This window comes from Oncorhynchus mykiss, chromosome 18 (genome assembly GCF_057628025.1).
Source record: "Oncorhynchus mykiss isolate SJ-2025 chromosome 18, ASM5762802v1, whole genome shotgun sequence".
NCBI classification, from domain to species: Eukaryota; Metazoa; Chordata; class Actinopteri; order Salmoniformes; family Salmonidae; genus Oncorhynchus; species Oncorhynchus mykiss.
The window spans coordinates 45,532,747-45,549,807 of NC_143039.1; the positions used below are offsets into that span (position 1 = coordinate 45,532,747).

Below are 17,061 nucleotides of genomic sequence, written 5' to 3' on the forward strand. Positions count from 1 at the left end.
TTGCCACTTTCATCATTACCTGTCGTGATCTTTGTCCACCAGGTGGTAGCGGGCGCGGAAGGCCACCAGCCGGGCGTAGTAGGCTGGCGCGGGGATGGAGACTGAGCGGGTGCAGCGGACGTAGGTGTGGCACAGCTGGTAGGTGAGCAGCTGGAGCTCGTCGGCTGTGAAGCAGTTGTCGTCCCACAGGACGTGGTAGTGGGAGGGCCGGCTGGTGCCCTGGATCCCAGCATGGCTGCACAGGTAGAAGTCAAACTCTGAGGGGTGGGTGATTGTGCTGTCCACCGTGGTTCCGGCTGGGACGTTGCCACTCTTTCCAACCTGTAGGGGGAGACAGTTGTGATTACAGACAGACATGCTGGAGTGCTCGTCGAAAAAGGGGCCATTGTTGCAACCCCTCTAACTTCAGCTGTGTCTAAATCATCAATCCAGTGAAATGCCAGCTCAGAGGTTACTCCAAGGATATGTGGTTGGAGAGGTGCATTTAAAAAGTATTGGAACACTGCCACAGCCCTCGATGCCCTCCCTCATGAAATACTGTTCGTAGAAGTTGCCCCTAAAGGCCTCCCGGGTGGCGCAGTGGTTAAGGGCGCTGTACTGCAGCGCCAGCTGTGCCATCAGAGTCCCTGGGTTCGCGCCCAGGCTCTGTCGTAACCGGCCGCGACCGGGAGGTCCGTGGGGCGACGCACAATTGCCATAGCGTCGTCCGGGTTAGGGAGGGATTGGTCGGTAGGGATCTCCTTGTCTCATCGCGCACCAGCGACTCCTGTGGCGGGCCGGGCGCAGTGCGCGCCAGCCAAGGTTGCCAGGTGCACGGTGTAGCCTCCGACACATTGGTGCGGCTGGCTTCCGGGTTGGATGCGCGCTGTGTTAAGAAGCAGTACGGCCGGTTGGGTTGTGTATCGGAGGACGCATGACATTCAGCCTTCGTCTCTCCCGAGCCCGTACGGGAGTTGTAGCAATGAGACAAGATAGTAGCTACTACAACAATTGGATACCACGAAAAAGGATTAAAATAAATAAAAAATAAAAAGTTGCCCCTAACCACAGATACAGGGTCAGAGTTTTCATCCCCCTGATACAGTTGGGCAATTTGATCCTATACCTGCGGATAATAATCAGGGGTGTCAAACTCAATTCCTGGAGGGCTGCGTGTCCCATGTACTTGAAATATCTTTTTTTTTTTTTTTATTAAGTTGCTTAAAAAAACCACAGACACAGCCCTCCAGGAATGGAGTTTGACAGCCCTGCTCTACACGGGTCTTCGCTCACTCTCTCCGTCTTGTCTGAGCAGAAGAGGCGGGTGTGGTGGCGTTTCTGAACCACGATGTAGGTGATGCCCGGTCGGTAGTCCTCCTCTAGGCTGATACAGGCCTTCCTGATGGCAATCAGCTCTGGCCACGCCACCTACACACAGTCACACACACATGGGGAAGAGATTAAAAAAAGTGAGCTTCACATTGAATGGAAAAATGCATTGCTATGACTCTCTGGTTGAAGCGAAGTCGGCGGCGTTAACATCAGAATTGGGCTGCCTGTGTATTGCCCAATTATTGACAAAAGATCGGGTTGGTCAAAAGAAAAACAAAATCATTGCAAAATAACTACTTTGAGGGAAAATGTACTTACTATGACTGTGATATGTGGTTGTCTCAGCTAGCCATCTGAAGATGAATGCACTAATTGTAAGTCGCTCTGGATACGAGTCTGCTAAATGACTCAAATGTAAAATCAGAATTGGGCTGCCTGTGTAAACGCAGCCAGATCCTATATCCAGGGCACTATGACAAATTCAAATATCTATCCATCTATATATATACAAATTTCTTTGGTCTCAAAGTTGTAGAGACAGGCTCCAATTGGAGAGGGAGGTCCGTCTGAATATACTTTTGAGTCACTATTGCACCGTCAATGCCCCTGACAGGGTTTTGGTTGGGGTGAAAGTATTTCATCAACAAAATGATTACAATATAGCTCCCAGTATGTCAAGGGGCAGGGCTCCAGACTGCAACCATTTAGTCACATTTCGTGACCCTTTGACTTGGCTGTGCGAGTAAAGAAAAATGGATTGGTCACATCATTACATGGTCACCTCACTCAAAAAAAATAAAAAACGTTTGCTGGCTAAAACCATGATTTGGTCAAACAGTTGTATTTATTTCACCTTTATTTAACCAGGTAGGATAGTTGAGAACAAGTTCTCATTTACAACTGCGACTTGGCCAAGATAAAGCAATGCAATGTGACAAACACAGAGTTACACATGGAATAACAAACATACAGTCAATAAATAACACAATAGAAAAGGTCTATATACAGTGTGTGCAAATGAGGTAAGGCAATAAATTGTCCCTAGTGGCAAAATAATTACAATTTGGCAATTAAACAACACTGGAGTGATAAATGTGCAGAAGATGAATGTGCAAGTAGAGATACTGGGTTGCAAAGGGGCAAAAAAACTAAATAACAGTATGGGGATGATGTAGTTGGACAAGGAGAAATGCCTTTCCATAATGGAAGACTATATAATGAATGTAAGGGCTGGGGTCAATTTGCTTCTCACATTGTATTATTTTCTCCTTTATTTAACCAAGTAAGGCACCTTGTGCTGGGGACAATAAAAGGCCACTCTAAAATGTTCAGTTTTGTCACAACAATGCCACAGATGTCTATAGTTGAGGGAGTGTGCAATTGGTACGCTGACTTGTAGCAATGTCCACCAGAGCTGTTGCCAAATAATTGATTGTTCATTTCTCTACCAAAAACCACCTCCAAAGTTGTTTTCGAGAATTTGGCATTACGTCCAACCCGGCATCAAAAGCAGATCACGTGTAACCACGCCAGCCCAGTATCTCCACATCCAGCTTATTCACCTGCAGGATCATCGGAGACCAGCCACCCAGACAGCTGATGAAAATGTTCTCTGGCTCCCCAGTGGGTGTGGCCTATGCCTATGCTGCGATTACAGCTGTAAGTCGCTTGGGGTATGTCTCTATCAGTTTTGCACATCGAGAGACTGACATTTTTTCCCATTCCTCCTTGCAAAACAGCTCGAGCTCAGTGAGGTTGGATGGAGAGCATTTGTGAACAGCAGTTTTCAGTTCTTTCCACAGATTCTCGATTGGATTCAGGTCTGGACTTTGACTTGGCCATTCTAACACCTGGATATGTTTATTTTTGAACCATTCCATTGTAGATTTTGCTTTATGTTTTGGATCATTGTCTTGTTGGAAAACAAATCTCCGTCCCAGTCTCAGGTCTTTTGCAGACTCCATCAGGTTTTCTTCCAGAATGGTCCTGTATTTGGCTCCATCCATCTTCCCATCAATTTTAACCATCTTCCCTGTCCCTGCTGAAGAAAAGCAGGCCCAAACCATGATGCTGCCACCACCATGTTTGACAGTGGGGATGGTGTGTTCAGCTGTGTTGCTTTTACGCCAAACATAACGTTTTGCATTGTTGCCAAAAAGTTCAATTTTGGTTTCATCTGACCAGAGCACCTTCTTCCACATGTTTGGTGTGTCTCCCAGGTGGCTTGTGGCAAACTTTAAACAACACTTTTTATGGATATCTTTAAGAAATAGCTTTCTTCTTGCCACTTACATAAAGGCCAGATTTGTGCAATATACGACTGATTGTTGTCCTATGGACAGAGTCTCCCACCTCAGCTGTAGATCTCTGCAGTTCATCCAGAGTGATCATGGGCCTCTTGGCTGCATCTCTGATCAGTCTTCTCCTTGTATGAGCTGAAAGTTGAGGGACGGCCAGGTCTTGGTAGATTTGCAGTGGTCTGATACTCCTTCCATTTCAATATTATCGCTTGCACAGTGCTCCTTGGGATGTTTAAAGCTTGGGAAATCTTTTTGTATCCAAATCCGGCTTTAAACTTCTTCACAACAGTATCTCGGACCTGCCTGGTGTGTTCCTTGTTCTTCATGATGCTCTCTGCGCTTTTAACGGACCTCTGAGACTATCACAGTGCAGGTGCATTTATACGGAGACTTGATTACACACAGTTGGATTGTATTTATCATCATTAGTCATTTAGGTCAATATTGGATCATTCAGAGATCCTCACTGAACTTCTGGAGAGAGTTTGCTGCACTGAAAGTAAAGGGGCTGAATAATTTTGCACGCCCAATTTTTCAGTTTTTGATTTGTTAATAAAGTTTGAAATATCCAATAAATGTCGTTCCACTTCATGATAGTGTCCCACTTGTTGATTCTTCACAAAAAAATACAGTTTTATATCTTTATGTTTGAAGCCTGAAATGTGGCAAAAGGTCGCAAAGTTCAAGGGGGCCGAATACTTTCGCAAGGCACTGTATATGAACTGTAACTACGAACTGCAAGAAAAACTCAAACTGGACAGTTTTCGCAATCTCTTCATTCAAAGACTTAATCATTGACACTCTTACTGACAGTTGTGGCTGCTTTGTGTGATGTATTGTTGTCTCTAACCTTCTTGCCCTTTGTGCTGTTGTCTGTGCCCAACAATGTTTGTACCATGTTCTGTGCTGCTACCATGTTGTGTTGCTACCATGTGTTGCTACCATGCTGTGTTGTTATGTGTTGCTGCCTTGCTATGTTGTCTTAGGTCTCTCTTTATGTAGTGTTGTCTCTCGTCGTGATGTGTGTTTTGTCCTATATTATATTGTATTTATTTATTTATTTATTTTAATCCCCGGCCCCCGTCCCCGCAGTAGGCCTTTTGGTAGGCCGTCATTGTAAATAAGAACATGTTCCGAACCCTTTATTTTCGGCACTAAACTACTTCCATTAATTTTTTTCCATTAGTTGTGTGTTCGTGCTAGACCAAAACAACAAACATGTACGTGCTCGTGAGTGACTCACCTTTCCATAAAATGGTGAAGCCCAAACTGTTCAAACGCTACAGACAGACGCTGTAAAAGCAGTCAAATCGAGTACCGTGACGATTGTGTGGGTCGTAGAGCAAAACAGAACACACTATCGAGTACCGTGACGATGGTGCGGGTCGTAGAGCAAAACAGAACACACTATCGAACACCGTCATATTTGGAAGGACAAACCGTTCGGGCGCTACAGACATTTGTTCTAAGACTGATTTTTCGGGATGTCTCATTGGTCTGACAAACTCCGCTGTTGCTCTGCCGCCTTTCACCGCAGATGCGGAAGGGCGACATTGGTGGATTGAGATACAGTCAACGAAAGTATTTTTTTTTATTGTTTTAAATGTTCTCTCTAGATTAAACAGACAGATTTGATGGGGAAGCGCGTGAAATGCACATCCGCCACTGAGTGCAAAGGGTAACAGGCTACAAAAATTTTTTAGGACACTCAATTGACTGTTTAATAGAGGAATACATAGCCGTGAGTATTATATGTAGTGTCATTGATCTACCTCATGTGTTCTGAGTTTTCACTTCCTTGTGGTGAATTAAGACCCCTATGACATTAGTGCACAAATATTTAGGCAAATTCATCTCTATTGCACAACAAAATTAAGACCCCTATTTCAAAAGAAAAATATAACAATACCCCATTGGTCACAATACATGGCAATCACTGGATTAGGTTGCACATCAACTGATCTTGAATCATGCATTTCTGCTTGGATGTGTTCGATGAAACGACTTACTTCTTGACTAGCCCACCATCGCAGAAATCTACGACACAATCTAATGACTTCAGGTGATAACAAAAAAAAGTATAATCCATTGTGTGACGCTGCTGGGGGAAAAAAATTGGTGCAACTAAATCACGGGCTGGTGCCACCAACTGAAAAAAAATTCATCTGGGGCCCAGTCAAGGGGTGTGACTTTTTTTTATCTGCTGCTGAGTAATGCGTTCTTCTGCCAATGCTATGCAGAAAAATCTGTTGGTAGGACAAGGCCATGTATGTTTGTGCACATGGAAGTCAGTGATGTAGGTGACTAAAATGGCCCATTGTTTATGACATATATATATATATATATATATATATAAAATATAATTAAGTCACATTTTTGGCATTTGAACAATGATTTCGTCTAGTTATATATATAAATAAAACTAGACGAAATCATTGTTCAAATGCCAAAAATGTGACTTAATTATATTTTAGTCAAAATAACAAAAACTTGACTACATAAAAATCAACACTGGCACCTTCTAAACCCTTTGAGTACTGATAGCATATGCTACCCTTTACACCACTTAATTAAGGTATTGCAAAAGGGCTGCGAATTAAAGCCTTATTTCATCTGAAATTTCAACAAAGAATAACTACTCGAAGGGTTAACCAGCCACCGACTCAATATAAACACGCCATTTTGATCATGTAATTCAATGGCCAATTCAGTCCAAGGAGAGAGAACTGAACCTAATGAACCGAAATGACACACCACAGACGCGAATCACCCTCCCAGTTACCTGTTTCATTTGGCCCTCGGACACGCCGCCGCGGTAGTAGATGATGCGGGTGGGCTTGAAGCGCGTGGACTTGTAGAACTGGATCAGCAGCTCGCGCACCATGTTGGTCAGGTCCTGGATGACCTCCTGGCTGTACAGCTGCTCCTGGGACAGGTCCTGGCGCGACGTCTGCACGCGCACCGTGGCACAGTAGCGGCTGGGGTGGCCGTCCATGCTGCCCACCACCGCCGCGATGGAGGGCTTCTTGCCGTCGCCGGCTGGAGGGTGAGTGACGTCTGCCCCCAGGAAGATGACGGGTTGCTGGAACACAGATGGTCTGGGGAGAAGAAGTTGCAATTTTTTATTAATTAAAAAGGCAGATATGGCAAATAAAACAGAGTTTATGTTGCGTGTTGCTTTGCTCTCAGAGAAGAGGTATAGAGCTGACAATACAGAACACATTTGATTGACATGTCATGAGGTAATTGTATGTTGTGTGGGTGTATAGTGCCTTCGCTGATGACTAAGCAGTGGGTGCATTATTCCCAGTTTTACTGCATTTTGTTGCCTGCAGGCAATTTCGTCAAAACAACGAAGGCTTGGAAGACCATCGTGAGAACATCCGTGAGGGTCAACAGTGAGGGTCAACCTGAGTTAATGAGCGAGTGAGTCAGTGTGTGTGTCGTCACCTCTGATGGGGCACCAGGACGTTGTTGATGCCCCCCAGCTTGGCGTTGATCTTGAGGCAGAGGTTGGAGAGGGTCTGGGGGGATGTCTTCACCACGTTCTTCACCTGGACACACTGAGTGGCCATGCCCAGGAGAGTGTCTCCTACCCGCTTCACCTCCGCTGTGGCACCAGGACCACAGAATAGTAATGTAGCGCTAATAATCTCAAATGCAAAGTGAAAACAGTAGCTAGCAGATTGGTTCTCTTAACATACTGAGCAGGAGGAGTGAACTGGTGTTCCCTCAATTTCCACTAGTGACTTGAGGGTGTTCTTTCCCCTACCGCCATTTTCAATTCTTCCAATTATATTTATCAAATATTTTAGGCAAAGTCATGTAAAACCATAAGACATAGGAAATGCATCAAAAGACAACATCGATTTCCCAAACAAAGAGGTATGAAAGTTATTCTTACCGTAGACAGGGGTTTTGCCGGGCAGGATGACCACGATAAGCTGCAGTCCCACATAAGACAGCTTGAGGTGTTTGAACATGGGTTCCACGCTGTCCGCTCCCTGGGCGTATTTACAGAAACACGGCTGGCCCTGGATGGGCATACCGGCATCCTTCGAGATCTTTCTCAGTTGGTCTGTGAAGCTCCTAGAAAACCCATGAACAAACCTTTAGGGACTGTAGTCTAGAGAAAGAAAAGTGCATTCAAACTGTTGAACAATAAGTTCAAGTTTTGTGGTCCGAATCCTAACTTAATACATTTGCTCAACTTAGTTTGCGTACATCATTGAGAGATGTGAATCATTTTTGAGGTAAGCCCACAGATCTCAAGTTTGGATTTGGCCCTAAAAATGAGTAGTGGTCACCACACAGACTAAGGAGGGAGGAGGGCTATGGGGATTTTTGGGTGGAGTGGTGCGTCTACCAAGGTGGACGGGCAGATGACTCACTTGAGCAGGTCCTCTCTGCACTGTTTCTGTGGGGCGAAGCAGGCCACGGCCCACACCTTGATCTCCATCCCGGCGTAGAACTGCTTCCCCCGCATGTCCCACACGCCCTGGTTGGGCGTGGCCACGGTCTTGTTCTGCGGAGAGAGTCCCTACGCTCTTAGTGAACCCCCCGGTTTAACCAGCCGACACAGCAGATACAACTCCCCAGCCCGCACCACACACACACACACACACACACACGTTTGGGGTAGAAGATGACTCTTACCACTGATACAGTGACAGATAATTTTACATGCGTGTCTTAAATGGGGGTGATTAGGATTGGGAGGGTAGGAGAATCTGACCCTAGATCTGTGTTCAGAAGGAAACTACTGTATGCTCCTATTACACACTATCCCATAGCAAGTAGCTTACAGGTAAAACCTCCACGGGCTAGACAGCACCAGAAGCTTATTCAACGGGGCAGAACATTCATGTATAGAATAGACATGACCGTCATAGTTACGATTGTACAATACAAGATATGCTCAGAATTGTCCAATCTACAGGTGAGCAAATACTTGACAATGCAGGCTTTCACCCTTCCAGTTATAGCCAGGGGGTGTATAGCCAATATAGCCAATATACCACGGCTAAGTGCTGTTCTTATGCACGGCACATCGCGGAGTGCCTGGATACAGCCCTTAGCCGTGGTAGATTGGCCATATACACCACAAACCCCAGAGGTGCCTTATTGCTATCATAAACTGGTTACCAAAGTAATTACAACCGTAAAAATATGTTGTCATACCCATGGTATACCACAGCTGTCAGCCAATCAGCACTCAGGGCCTGAACCACCCAGTTTATAATAAAAGAACATAGGGTACAGGTCAAAAGTTGACACCTACTCATTCAAGGGTTTCATAACTTTTACTATTTTCTACTTTGTAGAATTATAGTGAAGACATCAAAACTATGAAATAACACATGGAATCATGTAGTAACCAAAAGTGTTAAATTAAAATATATTTTAAATTTGTAGCCACCCATTTCCTTGACAGCTTTGCACACTCTTGGCATTCTCTCAACCAGCTTCATAAGGAATGCTTTTCCAACAGTCTTGAAGGAGTAGCCACATGCAGAGCACTTTGTTGGCTGCTTTCCCTTCACTCTGCGGTCCAATCCATCCTAAACCATCTCAATTGGGTTGATGTCGGGTGATTGTGGAGGCCAGGTCATCTGATGCAGCACTCTATCACTCTCCTTCTTGGTCAAATAGCCCTTACACAGCCTGGAGGTGTGTTGGGTCATTGTCCTGTTGACAGTCCCAGTGGGAACCAAATGCAGAGTTCATCTGCTCATCTACTCTGTGTCTCACAAAAACATGGCGTTTGGAACCAAAAATCTCAAATTAGGACTCAGATGAAAAGGACAGAGTTCCACCGGTCTAATGTCCCTTGCTCGTGTTTCTTGGCCCAAGCAAGTAGTGGTTTCTTTGCAGCAATTTGACCATGAAGGCCTGATTCACGCAGTCTCCTCTGAACAGTTGATGTTGAGATGTGTCTGTTACTTGAACTCGGTGAAGCATTTATTTGGGCTGGTAACTAATGAACTTATCCTCTTCAGCAGAGGTAACTCTGGGTCTTTCTTTCCTGTGGCGGTCCTCATGAGAGCCAGTTTCATCATCGCGCAAGATGGTTTTTGCGACTGCACTTGAAGAAAAGTTCTTGAAATGTTCCGTATTGACGGACCTTCATGTCTTAAAGTAATGATGGACTGTTGTTCCCCTTTGCTTATTTTAACTGTTCTTGCCATAATATGGACTTGGTCTTTTACCAAATAGAGCTATCTTCTGTATACCCCCCCTACCTTGTCACAACAAACCTGATTGGCTCAAACGCATTAAGGAAAGAAATTCCACAAATTAACAAGGCACACCTGTTAATTGAAATGCATTCCAGATGACTACCTCATAAAGCTGGTTGAGAGAATGCCAAGAGTGTGAAAAGCTGTCAAAGGCAGAGAGGGTGGTTACTTTGAAGAAACAAATATAAAATAGATTTTGATTTGTTTAAAACATGATTCCATGTGTGTTATTTTAGAGTTTTGATGTATTCACTATTATTTTACAATGTAGAAAATAACACAAATAAAATAAAAACCTTGGAATGAGTAGGTTTTCAAACTTTTGACTGGTTCTGTATATCAGGATCTGTATCCACAAAGCGTCCACAAAGAGTATGAGTGCCACTGCTAATCTAGGACCAGTTTTTCATTTCAGTTCATAATGAATAATAAGATTGTATGGACAGATCCTAGATCAGCACTCCTAATCCGAGATGCTTTGTGGATAGAGGCCCAGATATTATCAGATCATTCTAGCTATGAATAGAAGTACCTTCAGTGTTCAGAGCCCATAGCGTCTACATACATTTTGCATTGTGTCGAGTTAGCTACCCTCTCTTGTAACAATTGGGCAACCATATTGTATTCTCCAGCAAGCTACACATGTACTAAAATGTGCAATTCAAGAAAGAAAAAGCCCTGAATACTGGGGTGCTGATCCAGCATGGAATCACATATACATTAGATTGTGATTACACTGAATTCTAATATAGTCGTGCACATCACATCAAACTAACAGCAAGTGATGCTAGAGAAAGGTTATCAGGGAATAATTAAGCGATGATTAGCAAAGCTCTCCACTGTAATTACAGCAACATTTTATAAACACCAGCATGATAACACAGTGATGGAGTGACAAACACAAGGAGAGTCGCTTTTCCCCATCACAAACCTATTACGGCTACAACAATATAACCATGACAGTTGAAAAGGTCTGAAAGACGTGCCAGTCAAACAAATTAATAACTAACTGCGACGACAAAAGCAATCAGTCCACATTTCAGAGGATGATAAAACTCCATTACCCAGCAGGCAGCAGTCCAAACCACTCAAGAAGAGTCTGTAAAAATCGGCCCAATAAAAGGCGTATAACCCAGCAAAACTGTGCCAAAACTGTTAGTACATCTCTATTATAGCTATTTCTGTGACCAAATGTTTTTCTAACGTGCAATTTCAAGCCAAGTTCAGATCAATTATCCATATGCAACACATGGTTTTTACAGTCCACATTGGACCTATAACGATGTCTGTGGAAGACATCTACCCAAACCGAACACAATTACATTATATAAAGGCTGTACGGAACTTACAGTGGGGCAAAAAAGTATTTAGTCAGCCACCAATTGTGCAAGTTCTCCCACTTAAAAAGATGAGGCCTGTAATTTTCATCATAGGTACACTTCAACTATGACAGACAAAATGAGAATAAAAAAAATCCAGAAAATCACATTGTAGGATTTTTAATGAATTTATTTGCAAATAACAAACGTTTCTCAATACTTTGTTATATACCCTTTGTTGGCATTGACAGAGGTCAAACATTTTCTGTAAGTCTTCACAAGGGCGGCAGGGTAGCCTAGTGGTTAGAGCGTTGGACTAGTAACCGGAAGGTTGTGAGTTCAAACCCCCGAGCTGACAAGGTCTGTCGTTCTGCCCCTGACGGCCTGTTCCCAGGCCGTCATTGAAAATAAGAATTTGTTCTTAACTGACTTGCCTGAATAAAGGTAAAATAAATAAATAAATAAATAAATAAAAAACAAGGTTGCTGGTATTTTGACCCATTCCTCCATGTTGAGCTTCTCCACTGTAATTACAGCAACATTTTATAAACACCAGCATGATAACACAGTGATGGAGTGACAAACACAATGATGTTTTGGGGTTGTTGCTGGGCAACACGGACTTTCAACTCCCTCCAAAGATTTTCTATGGGGTTGAGATCTGGAGACTGGCTAGGCCACTCCAGGACCTTGAAATGCTTCTTACGAAGCCACTCCTTTGTTGCCCGGGCAGTGTGTTTGGGATCATTGTCATGCTGAAAGACCCAGCCACGTTTCATCTTCAATGCCCTTGCTGATGGAAGGAGGTTTTCACTCAAAATCTCACGATACATGGCCCCATTCTTTCCTTTACACGGTTCAGTCATCCTGGTCCCTTTGCAGAAAAACAGCCCCAACGCATGAGGTTTCCACCCCCATGCTTCACAGTAGGTATGGTGTTCTTTGGATGCAACTCAGCATTCTTTGTCCTCCAAACACAACGAGTTGAGTTTTTACCAAAAAGTTATATTTTGGTTTCATCTGACCATATGACATTCTCCCAATCTTCTTCTGGATCATCCAAATGCTCTCTAGCAAACGTCAGACGGGCCTGGACATGTACTGGCTTAAGCAGGGGGACACTTCTGGCACTGCAGGGTTTGAGTCCCTGGCGGCGTAGTGTGTTACTGATGGTAGGCTTTGTTACTTTGGTCCCAGCTCTCTGCAGGTCATTCACTAGGTCCTCCCGTGTGGTTCTGGGATTTTTGCTCACCGTTCTTGTGATCATTTTGACCCCACAGGTTGAGATCTGCGTGGAGCCCCAGATCGAGGGAGATTATCAGTGGTCTTGTATGTCTTCCATTTCCTAATCATTTCTCCCACAACCAAGCTGCTTACCTATTGCAGATTCAGTCTTCCCAGCCTGGTGCAGGTCTACAATTTTGTTTCTGGTGTCCTTTGACAACTCTTTGGTCTTGGCCATAGTGGAGTGTGACTGTTTGAGGTTGTGGACAGGTGTCTTTTATACTGATAACAAGTTCAAACAGGTGCCATTAATACAGGTATCGAGTGGAGGACAGAGGAACCTCTTAAAGAAGAAGTTACAGGTCTGTGAGAGCCAGAAATCTTGCTTGTTTGTTATTGACCAAATACTTATTTTCCACCATAATTTACAAATAAATTCATTAAAAATCTTACAATGTGATTTTCTGGATTTTTTTTCTTCTCATTTTGTCTGTCATAGTTGAAGTGTACCTATGATGAAAATCATAGGTACAGGCCTCTCATCTTTTTAAGTGGGAGAACTTGCACAATTGGTGGCTGACTAAATACTTTTCTGCCCCACTATGTAGAGACCGTGTATATAGTCTACATAAACTCAGCAAAAAAGAAACGTCCTCACTGTCAACTGCATTTATTTTCAGCAAACTTCACGTGTAAATATTTGTATGAACATAACAAGATTCAACAACTGAGACATAAACTGAACAAATGCCACAGACGTGACTAACAGATATGGAATAACAGAAATGGAATAATGTATCCTTGAACAAAGGGGGGGGGGGGGGTCAAAATCAAAAGTAACAGTCAGAATCTGGTATCTCCCCATCATGGACTGCACCAGATTTGCCAGTTCTTGCTGTGAGATGTTACCCCACTCTTCCACCAAAGCACCTGCAAGTTCCCAGACATTTCAGGGGGGGAAATGGCCCTAGCCCTCACCCTCCGATCCAACAGGTCCCAGACTTGCTCAATTGGATTGAGCACGCTGGCCATGGCAGAACACTGACATTGCTGTTTTGCAGGAAATCACGCACCAAACGAGCAGTATGGCTGGTGGCATTGCCATGTCAGGATGAGCCTGCTGGATCTGGTACCACATGAGGGAAGAGGATGTCTTCCCTGCAACTCACAGCGTTGAGATTGCCTGCAATTACAACAAGCTCAGTCCGATGATGCTGTGACCCACCACCCCAGACCATGACGGACCCTCCACCTCCAAATCGATCCCGCTCCAGAGTACAGGCCTTGGTGTAACTCATTCCTTCGACGATAAATGTGAATCCGACAATCACCCCTGTTGAGACAAAACCGCGACTCGTCAGTGAAGAGCACTTTTTGCCAGTCCTGTCTGGTCCAGGGACGGTGGGTTTGTGTCCATAGGCGACATTGTTGCCGGTGATGTCTGGTGAGGACCTGCCTTACAACAGGCCTACGAGCCCTCAGTCCAGCCTCTCTCAGGCTATTGCGGACAGTCTGAGCACCGATGGAGGGATTGAGGGTTCCTGGTGTGACTCGGGCAGTTGTTGTTGCCATCCTGTACCTGTCCCGCAGGTGTGATGTTCAGATGTACTGTTCCTGTGCAGGTGTTGTTACACGTGGTCTGCCACTGCGAGGATGATCAGCTGTCCGTCCTGTAGCTCTGTCTTAGGTGTCTCACAGTACGGACATTGCAATTTATTGCCCTGACCACATCTGCAGTCCTCATGCCTCCTTGCAGCAAGCCTAAGGCACGTTCACGCAGATGAGCAGGGACCCTGGGCATCTTTCTTTTGGTGTTTTTCAGAGTCAGTAGAAAGTCCTCTTTAGTGTCCTAAGTTTTCATAACTGTGACCTTAATTGCCTACTGTCTGTAAGCTGTTCGTGTCTTAACGACTATTCCACAGGTGCATGTTCATTAATTGATTATGGTTCATTGAACATGCATGGGAAACAGTGTTTAAACCCTTTACAATGAAAATTATCTTTGAAAGAGGGTCCTGAAAAAAGGGACTTGTTTTTTTGCTGAGTTTATAATATGCAATAATAAAACTGCCCTTCAGGGATGAAGGTTCCCTTCTAAAAAAATAATTTGTTGCGGCAAACTTCCCGGAAGTTTGTGGCAAATTTGCTGCCAACTAAATAGTGTCACAAAGCTGTCAAGGTAAAGGGTGGCTACTTTAAAAAGAATATAAAATATAATTTTGATTTGTTTAACACTTTTGGTTACTACATGATCAAGGCAGCTTTGTATTAGCTGACCCCGTTTTTCCAAAGCCAAACCCATCAGCCACTGAGTCAACCTTTTAAGACGCCAAAATAGAAAAATGTTTTCAGTACCCTAATTATGTTTTCTGATCGTTTCAGTGAATGCATTCAACAAGCCGTCATCTCCAAAGTACAAGCAAGGCAATAATTCTGAACATGGTTTGATTTAGTTTGTGGTTTTAATTATTAAAATTACATTAATCATCTTTGAAAATTCAATTGGTTGAAATCTATTTCTCAGTTATCACTTGGCTCGTGTAAATTCTGTAGTTGCCCTTTAAACATCCTAAGGTCAACATCCCCATAGTGTTAATATCTCATTTTATTTTACCTTTATTTAACTAGGCAAGTCAGTTAAGAACAAATTCTTATTTTCAATGACGGCCTAGGAAAAGTGGTTTAACTGCCTGTTCAAGAGCTTGTCAAGCTCGGGGGTTTGAACTTGCAACCTTCCGGTTACTAGTCCAACGCTCTAACCACTAGGCTACCCTGCCGCCCCATGTAAATGTTGTAGATACATAAATATATTAAATAAACAATTTGGGAAATCTCCGGTCTTTGCTCTTTTCTTCATTAGCATGATGATTTTAAAATTGTATTGGATTTTTCTAATCTGTTAAGACACTGAATACATGTATATTTAGTATGTTTAGTTTAGTTCTCTGTGTGAAGCAAGTTCATTTAAAGTTAGGCCTTTGTGATTGATCTACATAAACAATGTTAACACACAGTAACCAAAAACCTGATCTAATTTACATATTCAGACAGCATTTTCAGCATAAATATGCAGCAAACAGTAGAATGTTCGCCACAAATTTACCAGAATTATTTGCCAGAATTTCACACGTTGCCGCAACAGTTTGCCACAAAACTAATTTGCATGTGAAAATAGGAGCTTGGAGCACATGAGGCAAATTTGCCAAACGTTTGCCACAACTGTTTGCTAGAAGCCTGTTTTTTTGGTAAGAGTTATTTAATTTAATTCAAATGTGTTGTGTGGCATGAAGTCTCATCCTCCTCCCCTTGGTTAATCCACTCACCCTTTTCATTCACACACACGGACACCAACAGCCCCTCTCTCACGTGATTGGCCCAGCCCAGTGCCCTAGTACTCACCCTGCCACAGTCCCGCCCAGTGTCGGTACTAACCCGTCCCCCATACTGCAGCATGGGTGCTGGGAGGACTCGGCCCGTCACCTCGGTCATGTCGTTGTGCACCACAATTCCGAACTCCTTCAGGTAAGGGTCGGGACCGCCCACCATGCTGTTGCTTTTGACCTGGGGGGGACAAAGAGAGAGAGGTTGTGTGAAAAGTAGGAAAAGGGGTTAGAGGCAAGCAGAGAACACATGGATTTCCTGCTAGTGTCTAAAACATTTGCGACCCGTTCCAGGAAGCTAGGCGTATGTCGCACGTCACAGGAAACGCATTTGAAAAAAAAAAAAAAGTTTACATTTTTGGGGGCAAGAATGAATGCCTTCTGGACAATGTGAACTTTCATGTGCCTTAATAACAAACTTGTACCATCTGTAAATACAAACAAAACATGTTTAAAATAAATGACAAGTCTAGTTTGTGTAGCCCTGGAAAAAGACAAGAACGTTCCCACTAGCCATGATTGGCTGATAGACGAATCTCTCGGCCCATCCGCTCTATAACAGGAGCTGCTCATTATGTGTAGATAATCCTTTCTACCGCGGCATTTAAGAAATCATGAATTGCAAAAAAAAATAATAATAATAAATACATTTTTTTTTTAAAGTGTTGCTACTGCTCTTAACATTGCTGCCCTGAATTTAACAGGTGCTAATCAATATAGAGCGCACACAATGTGTTTTGTGCGTGGAAGCGCTTCGTAACGAGTCTCAAAACAACACGTCCTGACCAAACATCCACAGCATGACAGTAAACCCAGGGAGTTCTTTCAGAACAGTGCACAATGCTCTGACAGTGGGGGGAAAAAAATGATAAGCAGAATTAAGGGAGTACTATCACTCAGTATTAGATGTGAGTTTCTCTTTCAAAACAATCCCCTTGTACACAGCTAATAGCTAGCTAACGTTAGTACAGTAGCTAACTAACTTGTTTTGGCTAAGTAAAACTCTAAGTAACTGTACAGCTGAAGATGGAAAACTCTGGCCTACTTCCTGTTGAAAACAAGTCTAGGTTGGAACTAATCATTTTTATTCTGGAATCAACTGATTAAAGCAAGACGCTTTTTGGAGGCAAAAAGCGTCTACAGCAGTTGGGTTGCTCATCTACAGCAGGAAGCAGTAGATGTTCTGGTCCTCAACTCTGGTGTACTTAAAAAAATTAAAAATTTACTTTTTTTTTTTTTTTTAAATCGGGGGAAATTTTTAAAACAAGTACAGAAACACTCAATGCCA

At 43.5% G+C, this 17,061-nt stretch overlaps 1 protein-coding gene across 10 annotated transcripts in view; it reads right to left on the bottom strand.

The window, feature by feature from the left end:
• Positions 1-17,061, bottom strand: part of LOC110496134 (protein argonaute-4) — a 38,136-nt gene that overhangs the window by 3,846 nt on the left and 17,229 nt on the right. For 4 of the 10 annotated variants that reach the window (XM_090208516.1, XM_090208514.1, XM_021571844.3 and 1 more), the window contains 7 exons: positions 15,793-15,954; positions 8,003-8,136; positions 7,516-7,700; positions 7,062-7,221; positions 6,394-6,709; positions 1,273-1,407; positions 20-321 (listed from right to left, as the gene is read on the bottom strand). In XM_090208516.1, the coding sequence (XP_090064642.1) occupies positions 20-321; positions 1,273-1,407; positions 6,394-6,709; positions 7,062-7,221; positions 7,516-7,700; positions 8,003-8,136; positions 15,793-15,954 (1,394 nt within the window). Of the gene's footprint in view, positions 1-19; positions 322-1,272; positions 1,408-6,393; positions 6,710-7,061; positions 7,222-7,515; positions 7,701-7,998; positions 8,152-15,792; positions 15,955-17,061 lie in introns of those variants that run through there. The other 6 variants (XM_090208515.1, XM_021571840.3, XM_021571842.3 and 3 more) reach the window with 2 other exon arrangements.